Source organism: Phodopus roborovskii, unplaced genomic scaffold (assembly GCF_943737965.1).
Source record: "Phodopus roborovskii unplaced genomic scaffold, PHOROB, whole genome shotgun sequence".
In the NCBI taxonomy this organism is placed as follows: Eukaryota; Metazoa; Chordata; class Mammalia; order Rodentia; family Cricetidae; genus Phodopus; species Phodopus roborovskii.
In genome coordinates, this window is record NW_026126441.1 from 356,901 (window position 1) to 384,090 (window position 27,190).

The 27,190-nt window shown below is 44.3% G+C and overlaps 1 protein-coding gene across 3 annotated transcripts; it reads right to left on the reverse strand.

Annotated features, from left to right (window-relative positions):
* Positions 1 to 2,268: 2,268 nt before the first annotated feature.
* Positions 2,269 to 25,111, reverse strand: Dcaf12 (DDB1 and CUL4 associated factor 12). 3 transcript variants are annotated; one of them, XM_051187560.1, is made up of 9 exons: positions 24,695 to 25,111; positions 23,441 to 23,695; positions 12,170 to 12,376; positions 10,647 to 10,707; positions 7,754 to 7,947; positions 6,625 to 6,690; positions 5,188 to 5,350; positions 3,036 to 3,214; positions 2,269 to 2,472 (listed from the first exon to the last, which is right to left on the reverse strand). In XM_051187560.1, exons 1-9 carry the CDS (start codon positions 24,770 to 24,772, stop codon positions 2,314 to 2,316), a joined length of 1,362 nt encoding a protein of 453 aa, XP_051043517.1. In that variant the 5' UTR covers positions 24,773 to 25,111; the 3' UTR covers positions 2,269 to 2,313. The 3 variants fall into 3 exon arrangements, with proteins under 3 accessions (XP_051043517.1, XP_051043516.1, XP_051043518.1); XM_051187559.1 differs by lacking the exon at positions 24,695 to 25,111 and adding an exon at positions 24,195 to 24,481; XM_051187561.1 differs by lacking the exon at positions 24,695 to 25,111 and adding an exon at positions 24,012 to 24,171.
* Positions 25,112 to 27,190: the final 2,079 nt, after the last annotated feature.

The following is a 27,190-nucleotide window of genomic DNA, read 5'->3' on the forward strand; positions in this document are numbered from 1 at the left end:
GTCCCCTCAAAAGCAGTTAAATGACATGTGGCAGAAGACTAGGCATTACTTTTTAGGCTCAGTGCCCTAGTGCTGCTGGGTCTCCCAGAGTTAGCTGGTATGACTTAGCAGTCCTTTTCCCCACAGCTTTGGGAAACACCATCTTTTACCATGGCCACTGTGTCCTACCTTATGAAGAACACGGAAGATCCATGGCTCCAATTACAAAAATGGCCACTATGAAGCCAGCCACTTCCCATCATTCTCGGGGTACCATCAGTGAGGCAGATAGGGTCCATCACTGACCCTGACTTATACTAGGGCTAACCAGTTCACTTCCCCTGGGCACAGCCACCCTCAGAGCTGGGGAGCAGGCGCAAGCCACTCTGGGAAGGCTCTCTAACCTGGACAAATCCCAGCATGCCCTCAACCAATCTTCTGGGCGTCTTCCCTGCAGCTTCCTTGCCATATATATTCACTCAAACAGCGCTGCACTAGGACAGTATTTATTTTCCTTGGCAAAAAGTCAAATGCTACATTTTAAAAACAGAAAAATCTCAAACAAACGCATCACAGGAGACGGTCTGGCCACGGCACAAAGCATCCTACTCAAGATTTTTGTTTTTTAAATATACAAGTCAGTTTTAAAACAAGTTCTGTGAGAACTAAGAAATCTACAGCTTGTAGTTTAATAATAGAAAGAAATTAAGACAAAAGATTCATAGCATCCAGAATTTTGCTTAATTTCCTGTTCATAGCACCTATTTATCTAGATTATAGGATGATTATTCTAAAACCTGTGGCATATGCTGTGTACTTACACTATCAAGTGGGCTCGCTGCTGCTTTCTTTCCCAGCAACCCCTGCCATTATGAGGATACTCTTTTGACACAAAGAACTGGGAGCAACTGAGAAACGGGATGCAGGACGATGACTCCATTTCTCGGGACTGGGCACTGCTAGAACAGCGCTGCTTGTTTCAGAGAAGGTAGGGAGGGGAGAGGTTCCTTTGACATGATGTGTGAAAGTGAGCAGCTGGCTTGACGCTCAGCTGCCTGCAAGTTAAAAAGTCTCAGACTAAAAACAAGTTCGAGAGAGGAACAAGCGAAGTATGAATCACATCTTTGCTGTCACATACCCCAGGTATGAGCCAACAGAGCAGGAGGGAGACTTTTGCAACACTAAGCTCCACTGTACTGAGAAAACAGATATCCCACACACAAAAGCACTTGCTACAAATCATACCTTCCTGGACAGAACCCAATTAGAAAATACCAGCAAAACTCCAAGAATGGAATAGTTTCTCTTAGAAGTCCTAGGAGACTATGAATGGCAACCATGTCGAGCTTGAGATGCCCTGCTCTTGGCCAGATCAGACCCAGAGCAGAGGCAGAAGGAGATTGGTAAAGAGTATTCTCTTTACCTAGAACAAGAAACCTTCTGCAGTCCCTAAAGAGGCACCTGATGTTTTAGCCAAGTGGCCTGGGCTAAGCAGATGAGGTCAGGAAATGGAAGTAACACATACACAGGCATTCTTACTTGGGGGATACACAGGTAGGAAGGACAGGCAGGGATGGATCACTTTGGAATCCTGGCATAGAGCCTACCCTCCTGCTCCAAGCCTGCTATTCTAACTCAAGGGTTTTCCTGGTGGGATTTGCTTCTCTATGTTTTCACTTCCTACAATGTTAGCCTTTAAAAGATACAGCCTAGTCCCAAAGCTAGACTCTAAGTAAAATTATTTCTTTTATAAATACTTTAATACAGATAATCCTCACGCTGAGCAGTATCAGTGACACAGTACCATCGGGCACCCAAGCTCACACATACACACAAGTTCACACGCACACACATACAAGGCTCCCAAACTTTCACAGAAAGTCTGACAGCTACCACACAAGTATAAGGGGCCCTACCTCTCAAGTGAAGGAAGGGCGAGGATGACCTTGTCATTTCAGTGTAAAGAAGCCAGAGAAAGGAGATGTGTTATCACTTAAGGAAAAAATAAAAAAGGGGAATTGTAACAATGTTTGGTTGAGAAAGCTGGGGGCATGTGTGTAAAATTTTGATTACTGAAAGGGGAAACAAACAACAAAAAACATCTAGCAAACAGACTAATGAAAAACCCAAAGCAACAAACCGCTAACCAACCAAAGAAAAGCCCCACCTTTTGGATTTCTGCATAGCTTCCTCCTAGTAACTGCCTGAGCCACGGCAAACTGCTGTCTGCACTACACAGGAAAGCTTCCACAGTGGGGGAATCAAAAGACCAAACAAGGAAACAAAGGGTGGAAGTTAGTGTAAATCTGCATTTTGGGAGAAAGTTAGTTGTCATTAACTCCACAGTCCAGCATAGTTTCCATGGAGCCCAGAAGGGAGGGGACCTCCTGCCACAAAGAGCTTCGTTCCGGACGAGTCGTAGCAGTGGGTGTAAACAGCATTAGGGAAGAAATCAATGTCCGAAAAGTAATTCCTCCAGGTTTCATCATGATTCTACGGAAGAGGAGGAGACTGTTAGTACCACTAGGAAAGAGCAGGAAGGGCCGGAATGCCTTCCGGTCTCTGCCTGAGGAAAGGGCTCCATACCCACCACCCAATGTCACACGATTATTGGTTCTCACGGAAACTGGCCTCATTTCCCCAACCAAACAGGATAAAGAATTATTTCACTGAAAGCAAGCCTTCACCTTCAGCTTTTTGGAATCAAACTTGTTAATGACAACTCACTGGCAGCAACAACAGGAAGTTTCCTTACCCTTCCTGCTGTTGTCACTTGGAGAAAATCTTAGGCACCAGCATATTTTACTGTGTCTTTCATTTTTGTGTTGCAATCCTCCTTCAGTTTATAGAATGCTGAGATTACAAGCATTTTTACTACCCTGAAACCTCTTTCTCCCCCAGCCAATATACAGACACAAAGGCAAAGTCAGGAGAGAGTGCTTTTCTCTGCTCTAAGGGATGTCAACAGCAAGAAAGTGAGCGAGGTGGGGGAGAAGAGGGAGGACAGTTTCCCTTCCCTGTCAAGCAACCATTATCTCAGGTTAGACATTACTTACCAGCCAGCCCTTGCCAGTCGTTAGTTTCAGATTCTCCCCTGTGAGCCTGGGTTTGGACCCATAACAAGCTGAGAGCCTCTCTTCCAGAAATCTCTGAGCTCTGATATCATAGAAGAGCAGGGAGCCCTGCCCTGTGCCCACAGTGATAATGTGTTCATAGAAGCTCACTGATCGGATCCCTGAGAGAGAAAAGCACAGAACAATCATAGGGACAGTACAACACAAATATCAGATGGAACTATGCCAATGGCTAAAAAGAACTCAATGGTGACTAACAGGACTGTCTGCAATAAGCCAGATGAAGGGAATATCTACGATGTTTTCTGAAATTCTCTGTGTGTCATACCCTTGATTAATATTGGAGTCATTGTTCACAGTATAGCTCTTCTCCATCACACGTTACTTACACAAGCAGCTCATCTTTGTTTTACCAGCATGGCCCTACAGGAAGTATTTGGTACTATGTTATTTACAGCAAGTTACCAACTACTTTGGATTAAAGGGAAAATATATCTGCTGCACCTGTGGGTTAAGTAAACCCATGAGATACAGGTACAGGTGTCTCTTGGCATCTGTGTGGAGCTAGGGACCTTTGTAAACTATGCAAGATAGGTCCATTATTAATTAACCAAACCCTTTAAAAACTGGTCATGGTGGTGTATACCTTTAATTAATTCCAGTACAGGGGAAGGGGAGGGAAACAGATCTCTGTGAATTCAAGGCCAGCCTAGTGGACACAGCAAACTCCAGACTAGCCAAGGATACCTAGTGAGACCTTGTCTCAAAAACAAAGCAATTATAACAATGACGATGATAATAAAACTTTTCATTGCATACCATCCCAGTTAAATCTTATTCCTTCTCCAGCTTTCACTTTATCCACTATTCTCTAGTCTAAATTTATTCATCTTAACTACTTACTTACAAGTAAATCCTAGGGCTGGTGAGATGGCTCAGCTTGCTGTCAAGGCTGACCACCTAAGTCTGATTCCTAGGAACTCCCATAGAAGGAGAGAACCAACTCCCTCAAACTGCTCTTTGACTTCCAATCAGCATCATGGCACCCACCTTCCCCAGCAATAAATAGAAACAAAACAAAACACCACAAAAACTGCTTTTATAGTATCTACACAGAAATAACACTATTTTCCTGGTGGTGGTGGTGAACGCCTTTAGTCCTAGCACTCAGGAGGCAGAGGCAGGAGGATCTCTGTAAGTTCGAAACCAGCCTGGTCTATAAGAGCTAGTTCCAGGACAGCCTCCAAAGTCACAGAGAAACCCTGTCTTGGGGAAAAAAAAGGAAAGAAAAAGGGGAAGGAAGAAAGGAAGGAAGGAAGGAAGGAAGAAAGAAAGAAGGAGAAAGAAGAAGTAACACTATTTGAAAAAGAGGCTAAACTGTTCCCCTTTCCCACCAATTCTTTTTGCTTGTTATTTGTTTTCCAAGACAGGGTTTCTTTCTCTATGCAGCCCTGGCTGTCCTGGAACTCACTCTGTAAACCAGGCTGCCCTAGTGCTCAAGGAATTTTGCCTGATTCTGCCTCCTAAATGCTGGGACTAAAGGTGTGCACCACGAGCTGGAGAAATGGCTCAACAGTTAAGAGCACTGACTGTTCTCCCAGAGGACCCAGGTTCAATTCCCAGCACACACAAAACTGTTTGTAACTCCAGTTCCAGAGGATCTGAGACCCTCTTCAGCTTCTAAGTTTTTAAAAATTATATGTGTAATGTGCGTGCGTGCGTGTGTGTGTGTGTAAGTATGTGCATAGGAATGCTACTGGCCATGGAAGCCAGAAGAAGGTGACAGATCCCATGGAGCTGAAGTTATATAGGAAGGTGACCTCATACTCTTCTAACTCCTCCCTCAGTGTCACTCATTATGTAAGAATTTTAGCTCAGGCAGAGCCCCAACAAAAACATCCCAGGAGACTAGAGCTAACTGCTTATCTCCTCACAGTGGTTCTACCAAAGGTTTCTACAACCTGAACATTCTGTTGCCTCATGCATGTAATTAAGTTCCTCTCTTCGGTCACCAAATACTTCTACATGTGACACACAGATCACACTATTCTTGTTTGCAAGTCAAAGAAGAAACAAAGGGAGAAAGCCCATTTGCAATGTAGCAGTAAGCCTGAAGGAACACACAGAGACTTACCACTGCCTCGCTCCCTGGAGCAGACAGACTTGACGTTGGATGATGGCTGCCGTGGGTCCAAGAAGGAGACATGCGCTTGAGAGCCCACTGCATACACTGACCATTCACTACCATAAGCCAGACATACATTCTCTCGACAATATGGCAATTTGGTGGAAAAGAGCTGAAAAGAGATACAGCCATAACCAGCATAAAAGGGGCATTCTTGTGCTCCTACCTCTGTGGGCTCCCTTTACACATGACTTACCTAAGCCAGGGACAAGACAAACTAAATGAAGGTAAGGATGGAATTAAATAATCAGAATTCCAGGAAAAGCCAAGAACTATAGCTTATCTCCAGGAACAAGCCCAGGGCACGAAAACCTGTTCATTCTGCAAGATGACCACCACTCCTTGTTGCTCTTTAGATAAAGGGACTCATTTCTAACTACCCTCAGCCAATTTCCCAAAGAAATGAGGATTGTACACAGAGACTGACTCTGTCCTAGCTAACCTGAGTCAGCCTGCATCTTTGACCCTGTGGACTAGCAAACAATCTCTGCCTGCTGTATGTAAGGCACTATGTAGGGCCAGTGGAGTGCAAAGCTACTGTGACAGAATGGAAATGTCCATTCCCAGAGCTTTGCTTTCTCTTTTAAAAAGCTTGTCACAGATATTATAAGCAGCACAGACAAGACATGAACTAATGACCCACATATACACTTTATTGTACAAAAAAAAGTTGCTAGCAGGTATTACTAATAAATCTGTTTTCTTCTCAATTGTGTTACTGTAATCTCGGGTCTTTTAAAAAGACTGTAGCACTGAAGGTTGAGGGAGGGTCCCAAGACTGAGACAAGCGAGGGTTACCTAGTAATCTAATCTTTTAAGAAAGAAAAACAAACAAACAAAAACCATTTAGATTTTGGGTGGTGGTGTCACAAGCCTTTAATCCCAGCACTTAGGAGGCAGAGGCAGGTAAAACTCTGTGAGTTCGAGGCCAGCCTGGTCTACAGAGTGAGCTCCAGCACAGCCAGGACTGTACAGAGAAACTCTGTCTTGAACCATTAAAAAAAAAAAAAAAAAATCCACTTAGAAAGTGCCAACTCTGAATGTCAGGAAACATGTTTTTTTGTTTTAAGTCTCAAAACAATAAAAATACCCCAAACAAAATCCAAAAGGCCTTTTCTTGAGAGGTATTTTAGAAGTGGGAAGATCACAATTTTAAGACCACACTTGTCTACATAGAAAAATCATGTCTCAAAAATAAATTTAAAAGATACCCAGATTTTTCCTCAAAAGAAGCATGCCAAACCCACACTTCATGTACTATGCAATTCTGTCCCCAGACCTTGGGAGAAATGGTGTTTGGGACAAATCCAACGGGACTCTGGGAGAATGACAGTATTCTAAACCTATAGTAAATTATCATATAAAACTACCAAGTCCTGTTCACACCTTAGACAATGTGTTTTCAGCCTTCCAGAGATGAAAGTAACCATCCAGTGATACTGCTCCCAACTCCTACAAGAGCAATGAAAAAGAAGTTATAATATGATCTACAGCAAACTAAAGTACCAGAACACACAGGGGAAGCCAGGCAATGGTGGCACACGCCTTTGATCCCAGCACTTCAGAGGCAGAGACAGGCAGAACTTTGAGTTCAGGGCCAGCCTGGTCTACAGAGCTAGTTCCAGGACAGCCAGAGCTGTTACACAGAGAAACCCTGCCTCAAAAAACCAAAAACCCATGCAGGGATGGGATGGGGTTATCTTATCCTCCACTCCTAACCCACAGTTACCAAGGGTGATTTCACCTCATCCCACACTGCAGCGAGCAGTGTATTCAACCCCACAAAGCAAGTAACAACCACATGAACATGCATCTGTGTGAAAATGTCCTCCTATGTCACTGAGTCCCCTGACATCCTTAAGACTGTTAGAGCAGAGCTCAAAATGAAAGGCTGTTCTTCTCAGTCCCAGTGTGGGAGCTATGGGTGCAGAGAGGAACCGCTTTTACAAACACACACACACACACACACACACACACCACACCCATGTACACATGCAGGCACACACATACACATAAATTTTTTAAAAAATGAATCAAATTGGGGCCTTTTTTAGATTTTGCAGAAGCCTGTCTGCTTTCTGGGCTCTGGGTCTAGTCATAGAACCTGCTTACAAGCTCACTGTCAGGAGACCTGGCACAGTGACTTAGGTGACACTCAGTGGCAAGTGTGAGATAAAGGAAGCAGTGAAAAACGAGGGGCTTAAAAATAGGTGACAGCTTTTAGAGGTATGAAAATCAAATCCAGAACAAAGCACCTAAAAAGGCACAGGAAAATGAGGCAGTGTCAGATTAGAGTGAACCAGCCACAAACATGATCTACCCAAACAAACACCGCAGAGACAGAGGCGGAGCCGCACAGCCCACTATAATTTCTCACCAGCATTCCCGGCCTCTAAAGAGGGTGCCCTGTGAGTTTAAAGCCATGTTACACAGCAAGCACTGCCTTGGAGGAGAAAGGATTCCCAGAGACAAAGTCAGAAATGACAGATTTCTGGATACCTTGGTGAGTTCATACCTTGTTCTTGTTGTTGAAGGCTAAAGCCCGCACCTTGCAGTTGTCTGGGTTTGTATCCTCCTTGGGGATATCCTTTAAGGCCTTGTGAGTGATATGAGCGTACACGGGGACTGGTGACACATTATGTCTTGCATCACTTTTGGTCAATACATCATCTGTCACCTCCCAGAGTCCCATAGAACCATCCCGTGAGCCTGCAGCATAGGAGATTCACAGGTGTCAATTATTCTTAACCCTCTGTAAGAAAACCCCACAGAAGACTACACAGGCTTTTCCCTTTCAACACACTGCTTGGCACTGCAGCTTGGCTGCATGGCCCATCCTATATATGAGTATACTTTGTTTTTTTGCTTTTTGTTTTTCAAGACAGGGTTTCTCTGTGTAGCCCTGGCTGTCCTGGAACTCACTTTGTAGACCAGGCTGGTCTCAAATACACAGAGATCTGCCTGCCACCTGTGTGTGCCACCATAATCACCTGACTAGTACAGTTAAGACAGTTCTCACTCTGTAAACTAGGCTGGCCTCAAGCTTGTAGCATTAATCTTTCCTCAGCTTCCTGAGTGCCGGGATTATAAGCATGGACCATCATACTCAATTCAGATTTCTTCGTCTAGACTTCTTTCTCTTTATATTCCATTTTAGGGAGGTTCATGAGCCAATTTAAAGAGATCTGCCTGCCTCTGCCTTCCTGAGTGCTGGAATTAAAGGCATGCACCACCTCACCTGGCCAAGAATGAATTCTTAGTGCTGGAGATATAACTTGTCTAGCATGCATGAAAGTCCTGGGTTCAATCCCCAGCATCATAGAAAATCTGATATGATGCTATATATCTATAATCTATATATCTATATATCTCCACCTCAGGAGATGGAGACAGCTGGATCAGGTGTCAAGGTCATCCTTAGCTATACAGTGAGTTTGAGGTAAGCATGGACTATATGAGACCATCTCAGGTATTTAAAAAAAAAAAGAAAAGAAAAAATATGGTTGAATTCTTTTGTCATTTAAAAAATTTTTATGATCATTGGTGTTTTACCTGCACGTGTGTCTGTGTGAGAATGCCAGAAGCCCTGGAGCTGGAGTTACAGACAGGTGTATGAGCTAATTAATATGTAGGTGCTGGGAAGTGAACCCAAATCCTCTGGAAGAGCAGTCAGTGCTTTTGACTGCTGAGACATCTCTTCAGCCCTGAGATGGCTGTTTTTTATGCTAGGAAGGTAACTTAGAAGTAGAATAGTTGCCGGAGCACAAGGACTTGAGGTCTGTTTATCCATCTATCTATACTTATTTATGTATACTATTTATTTTAAGGCAGGCTCTCACTATGACCCCCTAGCTCTCCTGGGCCTCTCTGTATAGAATAAGCTGCCTGCCTCTGTCCCAGGAGTGTTGAGATTCAAGGTGTACCCCATCATGCTTAGCTCCTAAATTTAATTTTAAATGCCATATGCCAAACAAAATCCATTAAATTCTTCTCCTTAGCAAGCAATAACAAACAAGACATTTTCTTTTCTTTATCCTTCTGCCCAGTGCTGAGTTCATTCCCAGGGCCTCATACATAAAAGAAAACTTTTCTTTAAACCTATCCCTGATTATTCAACAAAATAAAATGATGTCATCTACACCAACACTGAACATTAGAAACAATTCATAACATCAAAACCCATATTTATGGGGGCTGGAGAGATGGCTCGGCGGTTAAGAGTACTGCCTGCTCTTCCAAAGGTCCTGAGAGTTCAATTCCCAGCAATCACATGGTGGCTCACAACCATCTGTAATGAGATCTGGTGCCCTCTTCTGGCCTGCAGCCATACATGCAGGCAGAACACAGTATATTTAATAAATAAATGTTTTTTTAAAAAAAAACAACAAACAAAAACCCACATATTTACTTCATTTCTGTCCTCTCACTTTTCTCTATCTCTTCCTATTTTTTAAGATTTATTTCATTTTACATATGAGTCCTCTATCTACATGTGTGTCTGCAGGCCAGAAGAGGGCAATGGAGCCTATTACAGATGGTTGTGAGCCATCACATTGGTACTGGGAATTGAACCTAGGTCTTCTAGAGTAGTCTATGCTCTTAACCACTGAGTCATCTCTCTAGCCCTCTCTTCCTATTTTTTAATTTTTTGAGACAGGATTTCAACATAGCCCAAGCTGGCCCATGAATCCCTGATCTTCCTGATTTCGCCTCCAAAGCGTTGGGAAGCAGAGGACTAACCAGGAGAGCTGCCCTCAGATCCCAGTGTGTGCCAAGGTGTAAGCATACCCACCCACACAATTAATTAATCTCAATCAATTAAAAAATTAAGGTGGAATGATTGAGAACACAAAAGCCCTTAATCTGGTTATAGTAGGTTATGCCTATAGTATCACCGGAGTCGAGGCTTAGGCACAGGGACTGCTGCTGTAAACTTAAGACCAGTCAGGCCACATGTAAGTACTATACCAGCCGTGGCTACAATGTGAGACCCTGTACCCCTCAAAAAAAGTGGTGGTGAGGGGGTGATGGAGGGAAGTCTGAAAAATATAGCATACCCAAGGCCCTAATTTCACCCTAGTACCACCTAAACAAATGAATAAAAGTAAGAAAAGATAAGTAAGGCACCCTGGCCCCTGTTAGTGTTAGCAGGTTATTTTCTATCACACTACTATAGTTTCTGTGTGTTTGGTTTTTGGTTTGAGATAGGGTTTCCTTGTATAGCTTTGGAGCCTGTCCTGGAACTCGCTCTGTAAAGCAGACTGGCCTCAAACTCACAGAGATCCACCTGTTTCTGCCATCCCAGTAGTGGGATTAAAGTTAAGTGCCACCACCACCCAGCCATACTACTGTAATTTTTAAATTTCTTCTTTGCCGCATCAAATCTTCTTAAGGGAGGACAACCTTACCAGACACTGCCATAGTATCGCTGATCCATGCAATGGAAAAGATCCAGTCCTTGTGTCCATCCTTACAGGGAAAAGTGACATATACAGAGGGGAAAACACAAAGCAACAAAAAAGATTAGTAAAATAAGGATCATAATGATTTCTGAAAAGCGAAGAGGTCTGACTAAAAATATCTTGTAAAATTTTTAAGTATGAAAGGGCATGGTTGCACATGCCTATAATTTAGGAAGATCAGACAGAGGAACCCAAATTCCAGGACAGCATTGAGTTACATATGCACACCCTGCCACAAAAACAAAACAGGGCCAGCAAAATAGCTCAGCAAATAAAGGTGCTGGCTAACAAGTCTGATGACCTGAGTTCGATCACCAAAACCCACACGAAGGGGGTACTGCATAATTTTTCAGTGTTCTCCAACTCCACATGTACACCAACATATGTACCCATACGCAGATACAAGTAAATGTAAAATAATAATAAGCAAACAAAAACATGGTCTTTGATGATCTTAACCTGTAGGGCAAAATCTAATAACATCTGGGAGAATCAAATTAAGAATAAAACTGGCACTCCTGTAGACAGTAAGAATTCCAAAAAGGGGCACACACCTTTAATCTTAACAATGGGGAAGTAGCAGCAGGAAAATCTCAGTGAGTTTGAGGCTAGCCTGGTCTATAAAGGGAGTTCCAGGATAGCCAGGACTATATAAAAACCCTGTCTCAAAAAAAACAAAACCCAGCCGGGAGTTAGTAGCACATATCTTTAGGCCCAACACTTGGGAGGCAGAGGCAGGTGAATTTGTGAGTTTAAGGCCAGCCTGGTCTACAGAGCTAGTTCCAGGACAGGTTCCAAAACAATGTCTCGAAAAACAAACAAAAAACCAACACAAAAACCCCAAAACAAGCAAACAAAACCCCCAAAGCAACAACAACAACATGTCCAGAGTACACAGCTTCCAGCCTTCTACCTCAGAGTCTTATCTTCTGCCAGGAACAATCCCATGGCGATGCCCATATTTCTTTTAAGTCTCCTTGCTCACATCTTCTCGATGAAGTTTCCTGACTCCCCCTGAAACAGCATCTTCCCCCTTAACTCTCCATCCCTTTAGCCGGCTGCTACTGCTCTATGGTGTGTGTCACACTGACATGTGACTTGTATGATATACATATTGGTTCACAGGTCACACTCAGCACTATACTAAAGGCAAAGGCTTTATTAATTTTATTCATTGCTATGCTCCTGGAGCCAAAACCAATGCCTGGCTATAGATGAATTTGGTAAGTTTATTTTCTGATAGGGCAATGGGAGATACATGGACCCACAGAGATGTGCCATCTGTCCCTTCTATCAAACGCACATCTCTGGTTCTTACCTATGGCATCCCAAACTCCACTCTGTTCTCTCTTCCACTCCTCACCCTCATATCAGGAGAAATCTGGAGAAAACCACCCCTTTCTAGGTTAGGAGAGCATCCATGCTTTAAAACAAAGTTAGTTCTCATGAAGACCAATGGAAAAACTTACATCACCCACACACACAGGATCTAATGTAGGCAGCCGATAGATGGCAAGACTGTTTGGGTTGTCTCCTCCAGTGGCTAGGAGTGTCCTAGAAGGATTCAGCTCTATTGCATGGATACCACAGCCCTGCTGAGACACACCTCCAGGTTCCCGGTCTTTCAAAATGGGAATCTTGGTAATCTGGCCTGTCTGGACATCCACTACAAAGAGCTGCAAGAGAAAAGAGGCACACAAAACATAGTTGCTATTTAATGTGGTCAACTCTGGGTACAAAACCCATTTGTTCAGTTATCTATGGAACGTTCAATTAAGAGTCTACTATATAGCAGACCCTGGGGATTTTCATTGTTGTTTTCTGTTCTGAAACAAGGACTCACTGTGTAGCTTTAGCGAGCTTAGAACTCACTATGTAGAACAGGTTGGCCTCCAATTAACAGAGATCTGACTTCCTCTGCCTCCCAAGTACATATACCACCATGTCTAGCATTCATTTATTTTGGGGACAGGGTCTCACTGTGTAGCCCTTAGTGGCCTGGAATTCACTGAGAAGACCAATATGGCCTTGAGGCTTATATGGATCCACCTACCTCTGCTAAGATTAAAGGTATGCACTGCCAAACCCAGCAGGACTCTTGGAATTATTAATGGTATGGCTAAGGCTATTAGTCATATGGAACATGAAATAACTAAAATTACTTGAGATAAACATTTAACATTTTATACTAACAGATTCTGTCTGTGGTCAAACCACTCTGAATTTGCCCGATCTGTTCTGATCTCATAAGCTAAGCAGAGTTAGACTGTGTGTTAGTCCTTGGATGGGAGACCACCTAGGAATACCAGGTGCCATAGACTTAAAAAAAAAAAAAGGAAGGGAGGAAGGAAAGATTAAATTTTGCCCAAGCTTAACATGGGGATAATTCTCTCCTTTAGCCCAGTGGTAGTGGTCCACATCTTTAATGCCAGCATTCAGGATGCAGAGGCAAGTTTCCAGGATGGCCAAGGCTGCACAGAGAGAAACCCTGTCTTGAAAAAACAAAAACAAAAACAAAACAAAGCAAACAACCACCTACCCACTCTGAGTGGATTGAACAGGTCTGTCTTCACCATGAGAAGCAAATGCCCTTACTCACTCAGCCTTCTTGCTGGCTCCTCAATCTTTCTTATTGGCACTACAAACACTTGGCACAAACTGTATAGTGGTACACACCTAGAATCCCAGCACTTTGCAAAGCAGAAGCAGGAGGAACAGAATTCTGAGGTCAGCCTTGGGCTACATTAAGAGCCTATCACAAAAACAAGGAATAAGGGGCTAGAGAGGTTCCAGTGGTTAACAACAGGTACTGCTCTTGCAAAGGACTTGAGTTTGGTTCTCACAGACACCTATAACTACAGCTCTAGGGGGAATTAATTCCTCTGGCCTACATAGGCATCTTCATTAACATTCACATACTTAGAAACACGTACACACACTTAAGTAAAAGACATCCTAAAATAGTAGTGTACAATTATTTTATTAATTACTTTTACAGGGTATTAAGACAGGCTTAAAAACCTATGAAAAACGGAAGTAACTTGGAATGCAGAGAGCTCAGACAATCAAAATCTTATCTACATCTTCACCCCACCGTCCTGCCTCTTCACAGGAAGCCCAGGGATGTGGATGAACTGGTATAGAACTGCTTTCCACAATGACAAGGGCAGCTTCAATACAAGATCCCTGCTACACACTCAGAGTGGGGCTATCCCACACTAACCTACTGGGACCAGGGCCAGGAACTGGCAGCAAATCGAGAGAACTTCAGGATGTGGCTTCCTGAGTTTTCCCTTCTAGGGCAAAGGGGAAGAGCATGCAAAGGCTGTTATTGAGAAAGACCTAAGATTAGTAAGCAATGCATGCATGTGGGGGTGTGAAGACACACAAACACACCCACAGGACAATGGTTTTCAAAAGTTACTAGAAACACAGTACTCCATTTCTAGAATGGAATCGAATAGAAAGAAGAGCAAATATATGCCAGTTTCCCAGACACTAAGATAAACTGCATTGGGCCAGCGAGATGGTTCAGTGGATGAAAACACCTACTGCCAAGCCAGACAGCAAGTCTGATTCCAATGCCCATGTGGCAGAAAGAGAGAATCAATTCTCACAAATGTTTCCCTCAGAACTCCACACCCACCAATGTAAATAAGTACAGAGATCTTGATACTGACATTAAAGAAAAAGATAAAGTATCACAGTCAGGTAGGAAGACAGAGAATTCAGTCTTTGTATCAGACTAATACAACAAAGAACAAAGCTGAGACCTGAGTCATCTGTCTCACTGCTGTAAGAAACCACCCAACCAGAGCACCTGAAGGAAGGGGATCTCTGTCTCCTGTTCCAAGGTCCTGTCTAATGGGGATGGTAAAGTCATGGCAAGAGCTTGTGGCAGCTGGTCACATTACACCCATGGTCAGAAGGTACACACAATGCTAGCACTCGCCTTTTTATTCTATCCTTGCCCAGCGAGTGGTGCTGCTCACAATTAAGGTGGGTCATCCACCTCAACTAACATAGCCTGGACAATCCCTCCCAGTTATAGATCACATATCTGCACTCACGTTTGTGTGTTTGTGCACACACACAGGTAACATGGCATACCTATGGAGGTCATAGGACAGCCTGCATGAGTTAGCTCTTTCCTTCTGTGAGTCCCAGGTATTAAACTCAGGTCAAACTTGATGCCAAGTGCCTTTCCCTGCTGAGCCATCATGCTGGTGCACCACAGTTCTTTTGTGTATGTCTGTTCAGGCTCTGAGCCTAGGCTTCATGGTATTTCTGCATAGTTTGTAGAGGAGGGTGGAGTGTCCTCAGACAATAACACTGTCCAGAGCTGGCCTTGAACTTACTGTACAGCCCAGGCTAGCTTTGATTTTGTTTTCTTTTGTTTTTAAGACAGAGCCTCGGCCAGGTGGTAGTGGTGCATGCCTTTAATCCCTGCACTTGGGAGGCAGAGGCAGGGGTATTTCTGTGAGTTCTTTAATGCCCTGGCAGTGTTGAGTTCATTTCCAGGGTCAGGGCTACACAGAGAAACTCTGTCTTGAAAAAAATAAAATGGGGGTGGGGGGAGGGGGGGAGAGACAAGAGTCTCACTATGTAGCCCTGGCTATCCAGAACTCAGTATATAAACTAGGTTGGCCTCAAACTCATAGATAGCTGCCTCTCTCTAGTTCCTGAGTGCTGGGATTATAAGCCTGTACCAACAGGTGCTGGTCACATTACTTACTGTTTGTCTCTTTTTTGAAATAAGGTCTCTTAGCCTCAAACTTGCCAATCAGCAGATGACCATGAACTCCTGATTCTACCTCCCAAGGGCCAGAAATATAGTTCATGCCACTATTCCCAGCTTTCTAGTTTTTCATGGCTACAAACTACTTTACTGCGTAAACTAGCATTTAATGAATAAATTCCCCGTTCTTCAACATTTATGCTGTGTCCAAATTTTTTATAATAGAAATGTAGCATGTAAGTGTATTTGAGGCTTTGGTTTCTGCAAGAAACCAGTACCTCATTGGGAGTACTCATTTGAGGAGTAGAGAGAAGCTTCCACACCCCTTACAGTATTCAGGGTGTGTGTGCTGCTGGTGACTGAACCCTGAGCCTCATGTACTTTCCTGAGACACACTCCCAGAAACAAGGTATTTTTATATTAATACCATGGCAAATGTGTGTGTGTGTGTGTGTGTGTGTGTACAATATTTTGCTTTTGAAGACAGGGTTTTTAAGACAGGGTTTCACTGTGTATTCCTGGCTGTCCTGGAAGTAGCTCTGTGGATCAGGCTGGCCTCAAACACAGAGCGTTGATTAAAGGCATGTGCCACCACAGGGGATATTTCAGTGAAAGGTCTGAGAAGTATGATATAATGTAAAAAACCCTGACAACCCAGATAGTGTTTCTCAAGAATAGGAAAAAGCAGTCCTGTGCTTCAGGCTCAGGAAGATCTAACATCTCCTTCAATGTGGCACAGTCCTGGACAACAAAGAAGCCATCGATATCCCGAAGGAGGAAAGCTGCCCAAAATAATGTCTTGTCTCCTTCCTCATACTCCCCATTCTCAGACCCTACCTTATTTTTTTTTTTTTGCAGTGGTGGGGAACACAGAAATGTCATTTACATAAAGTTTCCTTACATACAGAGGATGGCGTAAAAAGAACAAAGCACTACACTAAACATGTCCAAATACCATAGAAGCGATGCTTCCAAAAGAGGCAGTAAGAAACAAGTCTATTATCACACATAGGAGGCATAAACTCATTAACTCATCTTCCTAAAGCCTTACACACGGACCACGTTTGCACAGAACCATAGTGAGTATAAAATAGGGAGACAATATCCTCCCAGTAAAATCAAACTGTCTTCTAATTCCAGCACTCGGGAAGCAGATGCAGGTGAATGAGTTCCAGGACAGCCAAGGTTACACAGAGAAACCCTGTCTCAAAGAACAAAACAATCAAGATCAAATTGTCCGGCTTGAAGTGGTAGCACACACCTTTAATCCCAACCCTAGGGAGGCAGCAGCAGGAACATCTGAGTTCTGAGGTAGTCTGTTTTATATATCAAGTTCAAGGCTACCCAAGACCACTTATTGAGACCCCACTACCCTGTCACCAAAACAAAAACAAAATTAGTCCTAAAAATAAGGAAACCACTAATTCTGTAATTGAAGAGGGAGGGGAGGACAGTAATTAGGTTTTTCACCTAACTATAAAATATGTTCACCTGATAGTGTTAGCTTATGGGAATGGGGAGGGGGGAATAAAGATACACCTGTGGCGAAACCCAATACAATCATTTCTTTAAATGTTTTGAGATATGCAGTTTATATCGCCCAGGCTCTTTCTCTTGGAGAACCTCCTTCCTCACCTCCTAAGTAGCTGGGACTACAGATGTGTCACCTTTGAGGGGGTGGTATTAAGGGTCGGAACCAGGGCACTGCACTGCTCTAAGCAAGCACTTTATCTCTTGAGCTATTACCATATCCACTCTGCCTTCCAGAGGCCCTCCAAGAGGTGGTCTTGCACTCAATTGCTCAATCTGCACCCTCAACCCCTCTCTAATGCTCGGGGACTGAATCTCGGGCCTTGCATTATACTGCTCAGCTATAGTTCCAGCTCTCTTATTCGGTTTGTATGTGTGAGAGAGAGTATGAGTGTGAGTATAATGGCACACACATGCCATGGCTGCACATGTGGAGATCAGAAGGCCACATTGGGAAGTTAGCCGTCTTCTACCTTGTTGAGGATATGCCTCACTCGTTTCTGCTCGCACAGCATATGTTTTACCCACTTAGTGATCTCAATTGCCCTTACATTTTGAGACAGGGTCTCACTAACTTGCCTGGGCTTAAACTCATTCTATAGCTCAGGCTAACACTGAACTTTAATTTTTTGTTATTTCTTCTTTCAAGACAGGGTTTCTCTGTGTAGCATTGGCTGTCCTGAAACTCACTCAGTAGGCCAGGCTGGCCTCAAACTCAGAGATCCACCTGCCTCTGCCTCAAAAAATGCTAGGATTAAAAGTGTGTGCCACTACTACCTGGCCTTATTTTTATTATTATTAATTTTTTTGTTTTTTTATTAATATATTTTTTATTTCAATCCCAGGTCCCCCTCCCTTCTCTCCTCCCACTCACACATCTGCCCCTCAGAAAGGGTAAGGCCTCCCCTACGGAGTCTATTATTTATTAATTTCTTAATAATTTATTTTTATGTGCATTGGTGTTTTGCCTGCATGTATCTCTGTGAGTGTCAGATCTTGGAGTTACAGACAGGTGAGAGCTGCCATGTGGGTGCTGGAAATTTAACCCAGATTCTCTGGAAGAGCAGTCAGTATTCTTAATCACTGACCCATCTCTCCAGCCCCTATTTTTATTTATCTACTTTTTAACGATAGGATCTTATGTCATCTAAATCTCCCTCAGATATGCTCTGTATCAAGGACTGCCTTGAATTCCAGATGTCTCTCTCTGCCTAATACTGGGAGTATAAATATGCAACACCATATATACTTTTAAGAAGTGCTCCAGAGGCAGAGGCTAGCCTGGTCTACAGAGAGAGTTCCAGAACAGACTCCAAGGGTACAGAGAAACCCTGTGTCATGAAACAAAACAAAAGGTTAAAAAAAGAAGTGCTGGGAATCAAGTCCAGTGCCTCCTGCTGATAGGAAGGAACACTACCAACTGATCTAGCCCTGAACTTTTTACAAAAGCAGGCAAGTGCTCTTAACCACTGAACCATCTCTCTAATTCTGCTGACCAAAAACTTTTGATCTTCTTCCCTTAATCAGTCTCCGAGGTACTTGAGATTAAGGCCAGCACTGACACATCTGGCCCAATAAATCCTTTTGTAAAAGACTGTTTCCCATTATTGCACATGTCTTCAATCTCAGCACTCAAGAGGCAGAGGCAGGCAGATCTCAGAGTTCAAGACCAGCCTCATCTACCCAGCAAGTTCCAAGCTACCCATGGCTACACAATGAAATCTTAGTCTCAAAAACTAACAACACACACACACTCACAAAAGAAAAAACATATATATCAGGGGGAATGAAAAATACCTGGCCAGGGAAAACTAAGTGTGCTATTTGTTTCAAGGGTCGCAGTGACTGCCATGTTATGTTTTTATGATTTTGGTTACTTTGAGCAGATAATCTCAGAAATCATTAATATTACAGTCACTTTCTCCATCCTGATGCTTAACCATCCTATCTCCAAAACTGGCCTAAATGTTCTCCCTTCTATTCGACAACCAACTGCAGCAATTAATCTGTATACTTCATGGCCACAAAGTCCATCTGTGAACTCAGCAGTGTAACTATGACCATGATTAGGAGACGGTGAGAAAGAAAAAGCAGCCTGAACCCCAGAGCTAGCCTGATACCTGGCCAGGCTTTGGTGTTCAGCAGTAGCAGAACAGGCCATTCCCTACTCATCTTAAATAGAGATCAAACATGACTATTGCCAGAGCCACAGCAGATTAAACACCGCCTTCACCTGGTGGGTAAGAGTGGCCGCTTCATCGTTACCAGCTATAGCTTTACCTTCCTTCTAGACAAGATGTAGGAGGAACCCACCTTTCACTTCCCAGCAAGTATCCCATCCAGAGCAGAGTTATTTCCTTAAGATTTCCCCCCAAAGCACCTGACACAAATCCTTTCTTTCCAAGTTCTTTCTGACACCCTTAGAGGGGAGGCCCTTCCCTGCTATTACAGGTCACTCCTATCCAGACCAAATGTTATTTCACTTGTTCCACTACATGACTCCCTGGTAGTTTTTGGCTAGAAGGCATCATGAGGAGAAATGAATTCTGCTCTAATTTAAGTATCTCTGCCAGGTATGGTGTCTTACTCAGAAAGCAGGGGCAGGAGAACCACTTTGAGTTATAAGCCAATCTCATCCACAGGGCAGCAAGGGCTAAATTGGAAAGGAAACCCCATCTCAAAAACTAACTAGCTCAACCTGGGGTGGTTTATGCCAATAATCCTAGTACTTGAGGGCTAGAGCCAGTGGGCAACCCTAACACCAGGAGCTGTTCAAGGCCATCTTAGTCCAAATGAGATCCTGTCTCAAGCAAAAGCCCAACAATGAAAACCTTTCTAAATAAACAAAATACCTCTACTGCACATCAGACCCTTCTATCTCAACACCTGCCCTCCCAACCCCTTCCTGACTGTTGTCTGCACTCTCCTTGTTTTCCTCCAGGCTCCCTGTCTGCTCTGCAGTAGTTCTGGCCTTATAAATGCCAAGTGGTCCCTTCAAGGTCATGCATGCAACTCCTCTTTTAAAGATCAAAGGTCTTTAACCACTTTAGCTCAATAGTGTTCACCTCTGAAAACTGTCACAGAAAAACAAAGAACATTTTGCCTAGAAAAATACACATACAAAATAAATTTTGAAATTTTAAGGGTTGTGAGATTGAAGTCCAAGGTGTTTTTTATTCCACAGTAATATAGCAATTTCAATAATTTCGTAAATTAGTAACTCCCAATACAGACTTACCTTCTCCCAAATTATCAACTAATTGATAAAAGCACATTATCTCAGGTTAATGTCTTCCACTTCTCTTTACCCTCTCCCTCCATCATCTGGATTTAGTCCATTCTCTCCCATAGTAAAATCTATGGCAATTCCTCCTGGACTTTTCTCTCCCTGGAGCAGTACCCTATCCATATCATCCCCATGTCTCTCAAACCCTATACCCTATAAAGTAAAATCTTAAGATGGTCAGGGTTCTAGTCTAGACCATTCCAACTCTCTTTAGATGCATGATGCCTGTCATACTGGAATTGAAATCTTCCTCACAGATAATCTTTCCTTCCTTCCTTCCTTTTTTTTTTTGGGTGGGGGGAACAGGGTCTTACTATGTAGCTCTGGATGGCCTGGAACTCAAGAGATCCACCTGCCTCTGCCTCAGCCTCCCAGACAGTTTGCAGCCTTGAACTGGCACACCAGATAATGAACTCCTCAGGAGACCCATGTACCTCAGACCTCAAGTGCTAGGGTCTCATCCAGCTAGTTTCCAGAGGACTAGCAGACCAGATAATTTTACTATTTTACAGAAACAAAACCAAGAACAGCTCAGGAGCTCAAGGCAGGATTTGGCTACCTAAAGCCAGGTTGCAACCACCCTGCCCCGAAGAGAACTAAATACTAAATATCAAATATCGAAAAGTCAAGGGGGGAAAACACTGTTCTTGGTGACCTGCTTTGGTACTAGAAGCTGAGTAAAGAAAAATAACACTATAAAAAGAAAAGAGCCCAGCATGGGGGCACACACCTTTAATGACAGCATTCAGGGGGCAGAGGCAGGCCGGTATCTATGAGTTTGAGGCCAGCTTGGTCTACATAGTTTCAGGACAGTCAAGGCTACAGAGAAACATTGTCCCCCAACCAAAACAAAAAATAACAAGAAAAACAAGTTGGTTCTGGAGCACTGGCTGCTCTTCCACAGGACCCAGGGTTTCAGTCCCAGCACCCACATGATGGCTAACAAATGTCTGTAACTATAGTTCCAGGGAATCCAATACCCACTCCCAGCCTCCTCAAGCAGTCTGCTGACATGGCACACATACACACATACAAAGTACCCATACACATGTAAAGGACAAAAAAGGCGACAGACAAGTGTGATTGTACCTGTCTATAATCCTAGCTATTATCAGACAGGATTGGTTTGCGAGGTCATCCTTGGCAATATATGAAAATAGATGCTAACCTGGCCTACATGAGACACTGACTCAAAACACAACAAAAGACAGCCTACACTACTCCCAAGCACTTTAAGTCATGAAGATATGGGAAGACAAAATAGGTATTAAGTCGAAATTAGGGGTCAAGAGTGATTATATACAACTGTGATCCCAGGAATGGTGAGGCAAAAGCAGACAGATCTCTGTGAGGTCATGGCTAGCCTGGTCCACACTGAGTTCCAGGATAGCAAGGGCAAACAGATGAAGTTAGGAGGGTACTGAGCTCAGTACCCTCAGGCCAAGGACCTGAGTTCCATCCCTAGAGACTGTGTGGTGGAAGGGGGGGACCAACACCTATACACTGTGACCTCCACATGCTCATTGTGGCCAATGCAGCACCCACCAACACGCATGAAACTTCTAAAGATGAAAGGAAGTTGTCTGTTTGGTTTTGATTTTTAAGAGACAGGGTCTCTTTGTCTAACTCTGGCTATCCTGCAACTCACACAGATCTGCCTGTCTCTGCCTCCTTAGCGCTGGGATTAAAGTTCTGGGCCACCACTGCCTGGTTAAAATAGATTTTCAAATTAGGAAAAAGAAATAGGTATTAAGAGTAAATTTTAAAAAAACAAAAAACACATGTTATGTATAGGTGTTTTGTCTGTGTGTATGTCTAAACAGCAGATGTGCGACTGGTGCCCTCATTGGCCAGGAAGAGGGCATCAGATCTTCTGGATCTAAAGTTACAGATTGAGACTCACATGTGGGGCTGGGAACCAAACCTGTGTGCTCTTTACTGCTGAGCCATCTTTCTAGTTCCTAATAAATTCAATTATTAGTTAATATGCTCACCTTCAAAATATTGTCAACAGGTTAAAGAAATAGGAGACACTTTTTCAACTCCAAGTGTCAACAATGGCAGTTTCCTAAATCATGAGGACACAACTGTAATCAGAAAAAGGAAGTTTTGTGCAGGCTTGTTACCAGCACCTGGTTTTGAGAGTGTTGTGTGTAAAACAACCATTAACAGAAGTGAAAATTTGCCCCCAACCACCATAGTATTATTTCCTTCCTCAAAATTAGTTTTGCCTATGGTCTTTATAAAGACACTTAAGGTCCTTAAATAACTATCTTTTTAAAAAATTGTATTTATATTTGGCAATGGGTACACATGCCACAGCAAGCATGTGCAATTCAGCCTATGGTAGTATGTTCTCTTTCCATCACACAGGTTCTTATTTTATTTTTATGGGCAATGCTCTTTTTGTCATGGGTGTTGAGTCCCCTGAAATTGGAGTTACAGACTGGTGTGAGCTGCCATGTGGGTGCTGAGATTAAAGGTGAGCCACCACCACCTGGCTTTCTTTTTTACAGGAAACTTCATCTTTCCTTTTTGTTTCTTCTGAGACAGGGTCTCAGTATACAGTCCTGTCTGGAACTTAAGCAATTTTATTCCCTAGCTGTCCAAGTGCTATGTTTGGATTCTATTACACAATAAAGTTATTCATTTCATTTCTACTTTCAGCTAAGGTCCAAACACTTCTACATGTGTCAAAAAGGCTGACATACAGCAATTAAATTGTCACTATTATATATCCTGAATGGTGCTCTGAGCATCAATTTATGTCCTTTCTTTGAGGTCTCCTGCTTAAAAGATGAGGCTAAACACCAGAAACAGCAGCACACACAGAGCCAGGGGCCTAAAGACACATGTTCATTTGACGACATCAAAAGATGCAGAAATGAGAAAAGGAGCAGAAAAAAGAGGGGATGAAGTCATTAACGGAAAGGAATGGAGAGTAAGGGAACACCTTTCTAAAAGAAACTGATGGGGGCACTTCTGAAGAGCCCAGAACCACACTTGGGTTTGTTTTTTCCTTGAGCACCTCTCTGTCCTAACACTTCTAATGAAAATCTCTTAATACATTCCAACTCTGCTTACCCAGAAGAAAATGTAAACTAACGGGGCAATGCAGAGAAGGCGCTAGAGTGGGTGAAGCCATGCATCTATGACCTCAGAGAAAAGAACCCTCCTGCCACTTACCGTGTTGCATTTTGTGCCACACACCACTTGCCTATGATTCAACCACTGAGAAGCAAACACTTTATTAAGGGTGCCAAGGTGAAATTCTCTCTCCTTCAGGAGGCTGGGAAGTTGTTGTGCTGCATAACCATGTAACACCCGGGAGTAGTTGGTTTCACTCTGCAGCCTGACCTCCCGGTTCTTCAGGTAGTACACTAACGATCTCTTCACTGGGGGGAGTCTTTTCCGCTTGTGCAGCGAGTGATCCCAGCCAAACTGTGGAAATCAACATCAGAAATCAGATGTTTGGCCACTTCCCTCGAAGACAAGAAATCCCACTGTATTAGAGAAGAACAACCAAGAATTCGTCCTTCAGGATTTACACAATCAAAAATGTAACAGAAGAGTCACAACCCAGAAAATACAGGTTAACTCGTCTTGCACTGAAATGAGGTTCTCGCAGTGACGCCTACTTGGAAAATGGGTAAACAGGATGAAAGCTTTACCAGACCTTTGAGGAAAGTAGGGGACTTAGAAACCCTATATACTCAGGTGTCCTTGACAGGGAAGGAAATGAGGCCCAATTACCCACCTGGGCTGCATTTCTACCCAACCCCCTTCTCCCTCTCCGCCTGTGCTCCCCGTAGAGCATAAAGGGTATTCAAAGAGCCAGAGTGGGATCCCGGATCTTCCAGGGATGTCGAGTCAGTGGCCGCTCATCTGACACCGCGCGACTTGCGCAGCGGGCAGTTTTAGAATTCGAAAAATCAAATACCAACGGGGTGAAAAGAGTAACCAGCGTCGGAATCCCAAGTCCGACAGGCCCTCCTCTCCAAAGTGGGCAGTGGATGACACCTGGTGTTTCTTCTAGGTGTCTAAAAGGACCAGCTTCCAGCCTGGGAGATTGTTTCCTTGATAAGAGACAATCGGGCCACATTCACAGTGTGCCACTGGAAGGCTGACTTCGGTCTCCTCCCCAGATTCCCCTTGAACTCAGTTTCCTGCGGGACCGAGGAGGTCCTGGCTTCTCCTCCAGCTCTATCCCTAGCTGCAGACTCTCAGCGGAAGGCGTCATTTTGGAGTTTCCTTTTGGCTCTTCACCCTTCCGGTCAGCCTGCACGTCAGTAAACTGCACAAGGACCGGCCACGGCTTTACAGTTCAGGACCCCAGGACCCGGCTCTTGTCCCGCCCTGGTCCCTGGTTCCCGTCCCCAGCTGGAACTCCTTATGCCTCTGACGGGGTTCTGGCCATCGCCCTAGCCTGTGAGCCCTCACCTGCGGGCCCTGAGCGTCGCTCCCGGCTCCAGGCGAGGCAGGCGCTTTCCGCTTCCTGCTAACTGCTTTCCGGGCCATAGTGGGCAGCGCCGCCGTGGCCCCGCAGCCACATGGGGCGGGGGAAGCGAGGGGCGGCAGGGCGACGGGTCATATACCGGGCCCCGGGGCCGCGCGCTTTCGTGCGCCCGGCCCGGAAAATGGCCCGGACCCGGGGCGGCAGCTGATCGAAGAAAGGCGCGTAAAGGGAAGGAGGGAAAATCCGGGTTGGGGAAGGGAAGAGGAAGGCAAAGCAGGACCAAGCAGCTTTTAGACAGCCAGGTCTGGAAAGGACGGCGAGCGGCGAGAACCAAAACACCACCTCCTGCTCGCCCGGGCCCCGTCACTCCTGCGCAGCCGCACATTGCAGCATGTCGCCACGGAGACGCCGCCTCTATCAGAGGGGTGGGACTTAAGGGCTGCAAGGAGAATTGGTGTTGTCGGAGAACTTCCGTTTGCCTCTTGCCAATGGCGGTTTAGCTGTGGTCAAGCTGTGGCCAAAGGAATCCAACCTTCTGGCGGGGCATTTCAGACCTCAGCCAGCTCATCCTCTGGCATGCGGAAGTAAGCATGAGCTGCCTCTCTGCGGGTAGGAATCCCTTCCAATTTTAAACTTCTAACTATCCTGGCTGGATTAAAGATATTTTAGAAACCCTGATGAGTGCCCGTTTACAATCAGACTATTAAAACACTGGATTCTGCAGAGATTGCAATTTCCCTGGGAGTCTTATGCTGGGAGAAGGAAAAGACTCGGTCACAGATGCCAGCCAACAGAGGAACTTGACTCCAGGAAAGATATTTCATAGTTCCTAAAACTTGTCCGACTACCTTGCCAGAGAAACTGGAAATGAAACGATAATGGATGCGACCACACCTTGACAAAGGACTGCTTAGTTGTGTGTATATCTTGTCTTCTATGTAAACTTGTCAGAACCCTGGAAATGGACTTGGAGTAGAGCATGCCATCAGACGTGATTGTCCTTTCCAATGTGGCCATATTAGAATATCTTCCTTTTTTTTTTTTTTTTTTTTTTTTTTTCCACTTTCACCTTTTGTCTTTTTAATTGGCCTGTCGAAGATGAGTGGTCCAACCTAGTTAGTTAAGGCTGCCAAGGCTCAGGTTCTGACTCTTAAAGTTCTGATAACAGTTTATACTCCTGCAACTAGTTGTCTTAACTAGTATATCTTCCCAAATCTCTCACAAACTATGAGCACACCTAGAGTGAGGCAGAGAACCCTATTTCACATTGCTTCAAGATGGATTCAGAGTAGAAAGCCACAGCAGCATGGTCAGACTGTCCCATATCCAAGTACCTGACCAAAGCTAACCCAGGCTGCCTCACACACCTGTGGCACAGGTCACCCATACCTGGGGAGTTCTCAAGATTCCATTCTCCATTTCTTCCTTACTCCGTAGCCCTTCTCCATCCTTACTCCTGACTGAACCCTCAAGTTACTTTCCCCCCATCATTATTTTATTTTATTTTTAGACAATTTCAATATGTAGTCTGGCTGGCCTAGAACTCATTATTTAGATCAGACGGGCCTCATACAAAGGTCCGCCTGCTTCTGCCTCCGCAGTGTAAGAGTGAAAGGTGTGCTCCACCAAGACTGGCAAAGTCACTTTCCATTCAACATCACCCCCTTTTAAGTCCCCATGATCTGCTGCCACAGTCACACCGCCCTTGTGCTTCAGGAAACAGGCCCGATGCTATGACTCATGCCATTGCCTGCCTCTCTTGGAGCCCAGGCTCTGTCTCCATTAAGGAGTGAAATCCTGAACCACAGAAAAGAGAGTGGTCATTTTTTTGGCATGTCAGTATAGTTTGGACTGGCACTGGTCACCAGACAAAGTGGGTAGGGCTTCAGGATCACCCTTGCCTCCATTTTCTGAAGATCCTGCAGCAATGTGAGTGCCAGCTTCCACTTTCCTCAGGCAAAGAAACCTTTGGAGGAAGCAGGATGCTCTTGCTGAGACTGACTGGCCTCAGGCTGTGGTGCCCAGTTACCTGCTGGTCCCTTCAGACTTCAGGCCTCCAGGGAACTGTGTTGGTCCATCTGTAGTTCTGCCTACAAGAAGATTTTATTTGTTTTCCACCATCCCAAATCAGCACTGCAGCCAACCCCTAATACCACCTTGGGAAGGGCAGTCCCACCTGTCTGATTAGTCCTGTCCCCTCAGAGATAAACACATTGTGAATGGGCAGGACCATAGAAGCTTCCTATTTTGAGACTGTTGTTCTGGTTCTGTCTTGTGTCTCATAATGCCCTGGATGACCCAGGAGTCCACTCAAGAATCTGGAATCCTTTGAGGATCTCTCTCTCTCTGGGCTAGGATCTTGATGGCCTTGATCCATGTTAGGGCACACTGGTTCATGCTCTGAGGTGTCCTGCACATCGACACTCCAGGATTAGCATCAGATTCACATGGCAGGTCATTGCGTCTGTGGAAATGAGCAA

Excerpts from the sequence above, each read along its gene's own strand:
- Dcaf12 (XM_051187559.1), bottom strand. The coding sequence starts at position 24,356 with ATGTGGCCCGATTGTCTCTTATCAAGGAAACAATCTCCCAGGCTGGAA. Across the intron at positions 7,948-10,646 it reads CGATACTATGGCAGTGTCTG|GCTCACGGGATGGTTCTATG; the intron begins GTAAGGTTGTCC and ends CCTATGCTGCAG. Across the intron at positions 3,215-5,187 it reads CTCCAGGGAGCGAGGCAGTG|GGATCCGATCAGTGAGCTTC; the intron begins GTAAGTCTCTGT and ends TTTCTCTCTCAG.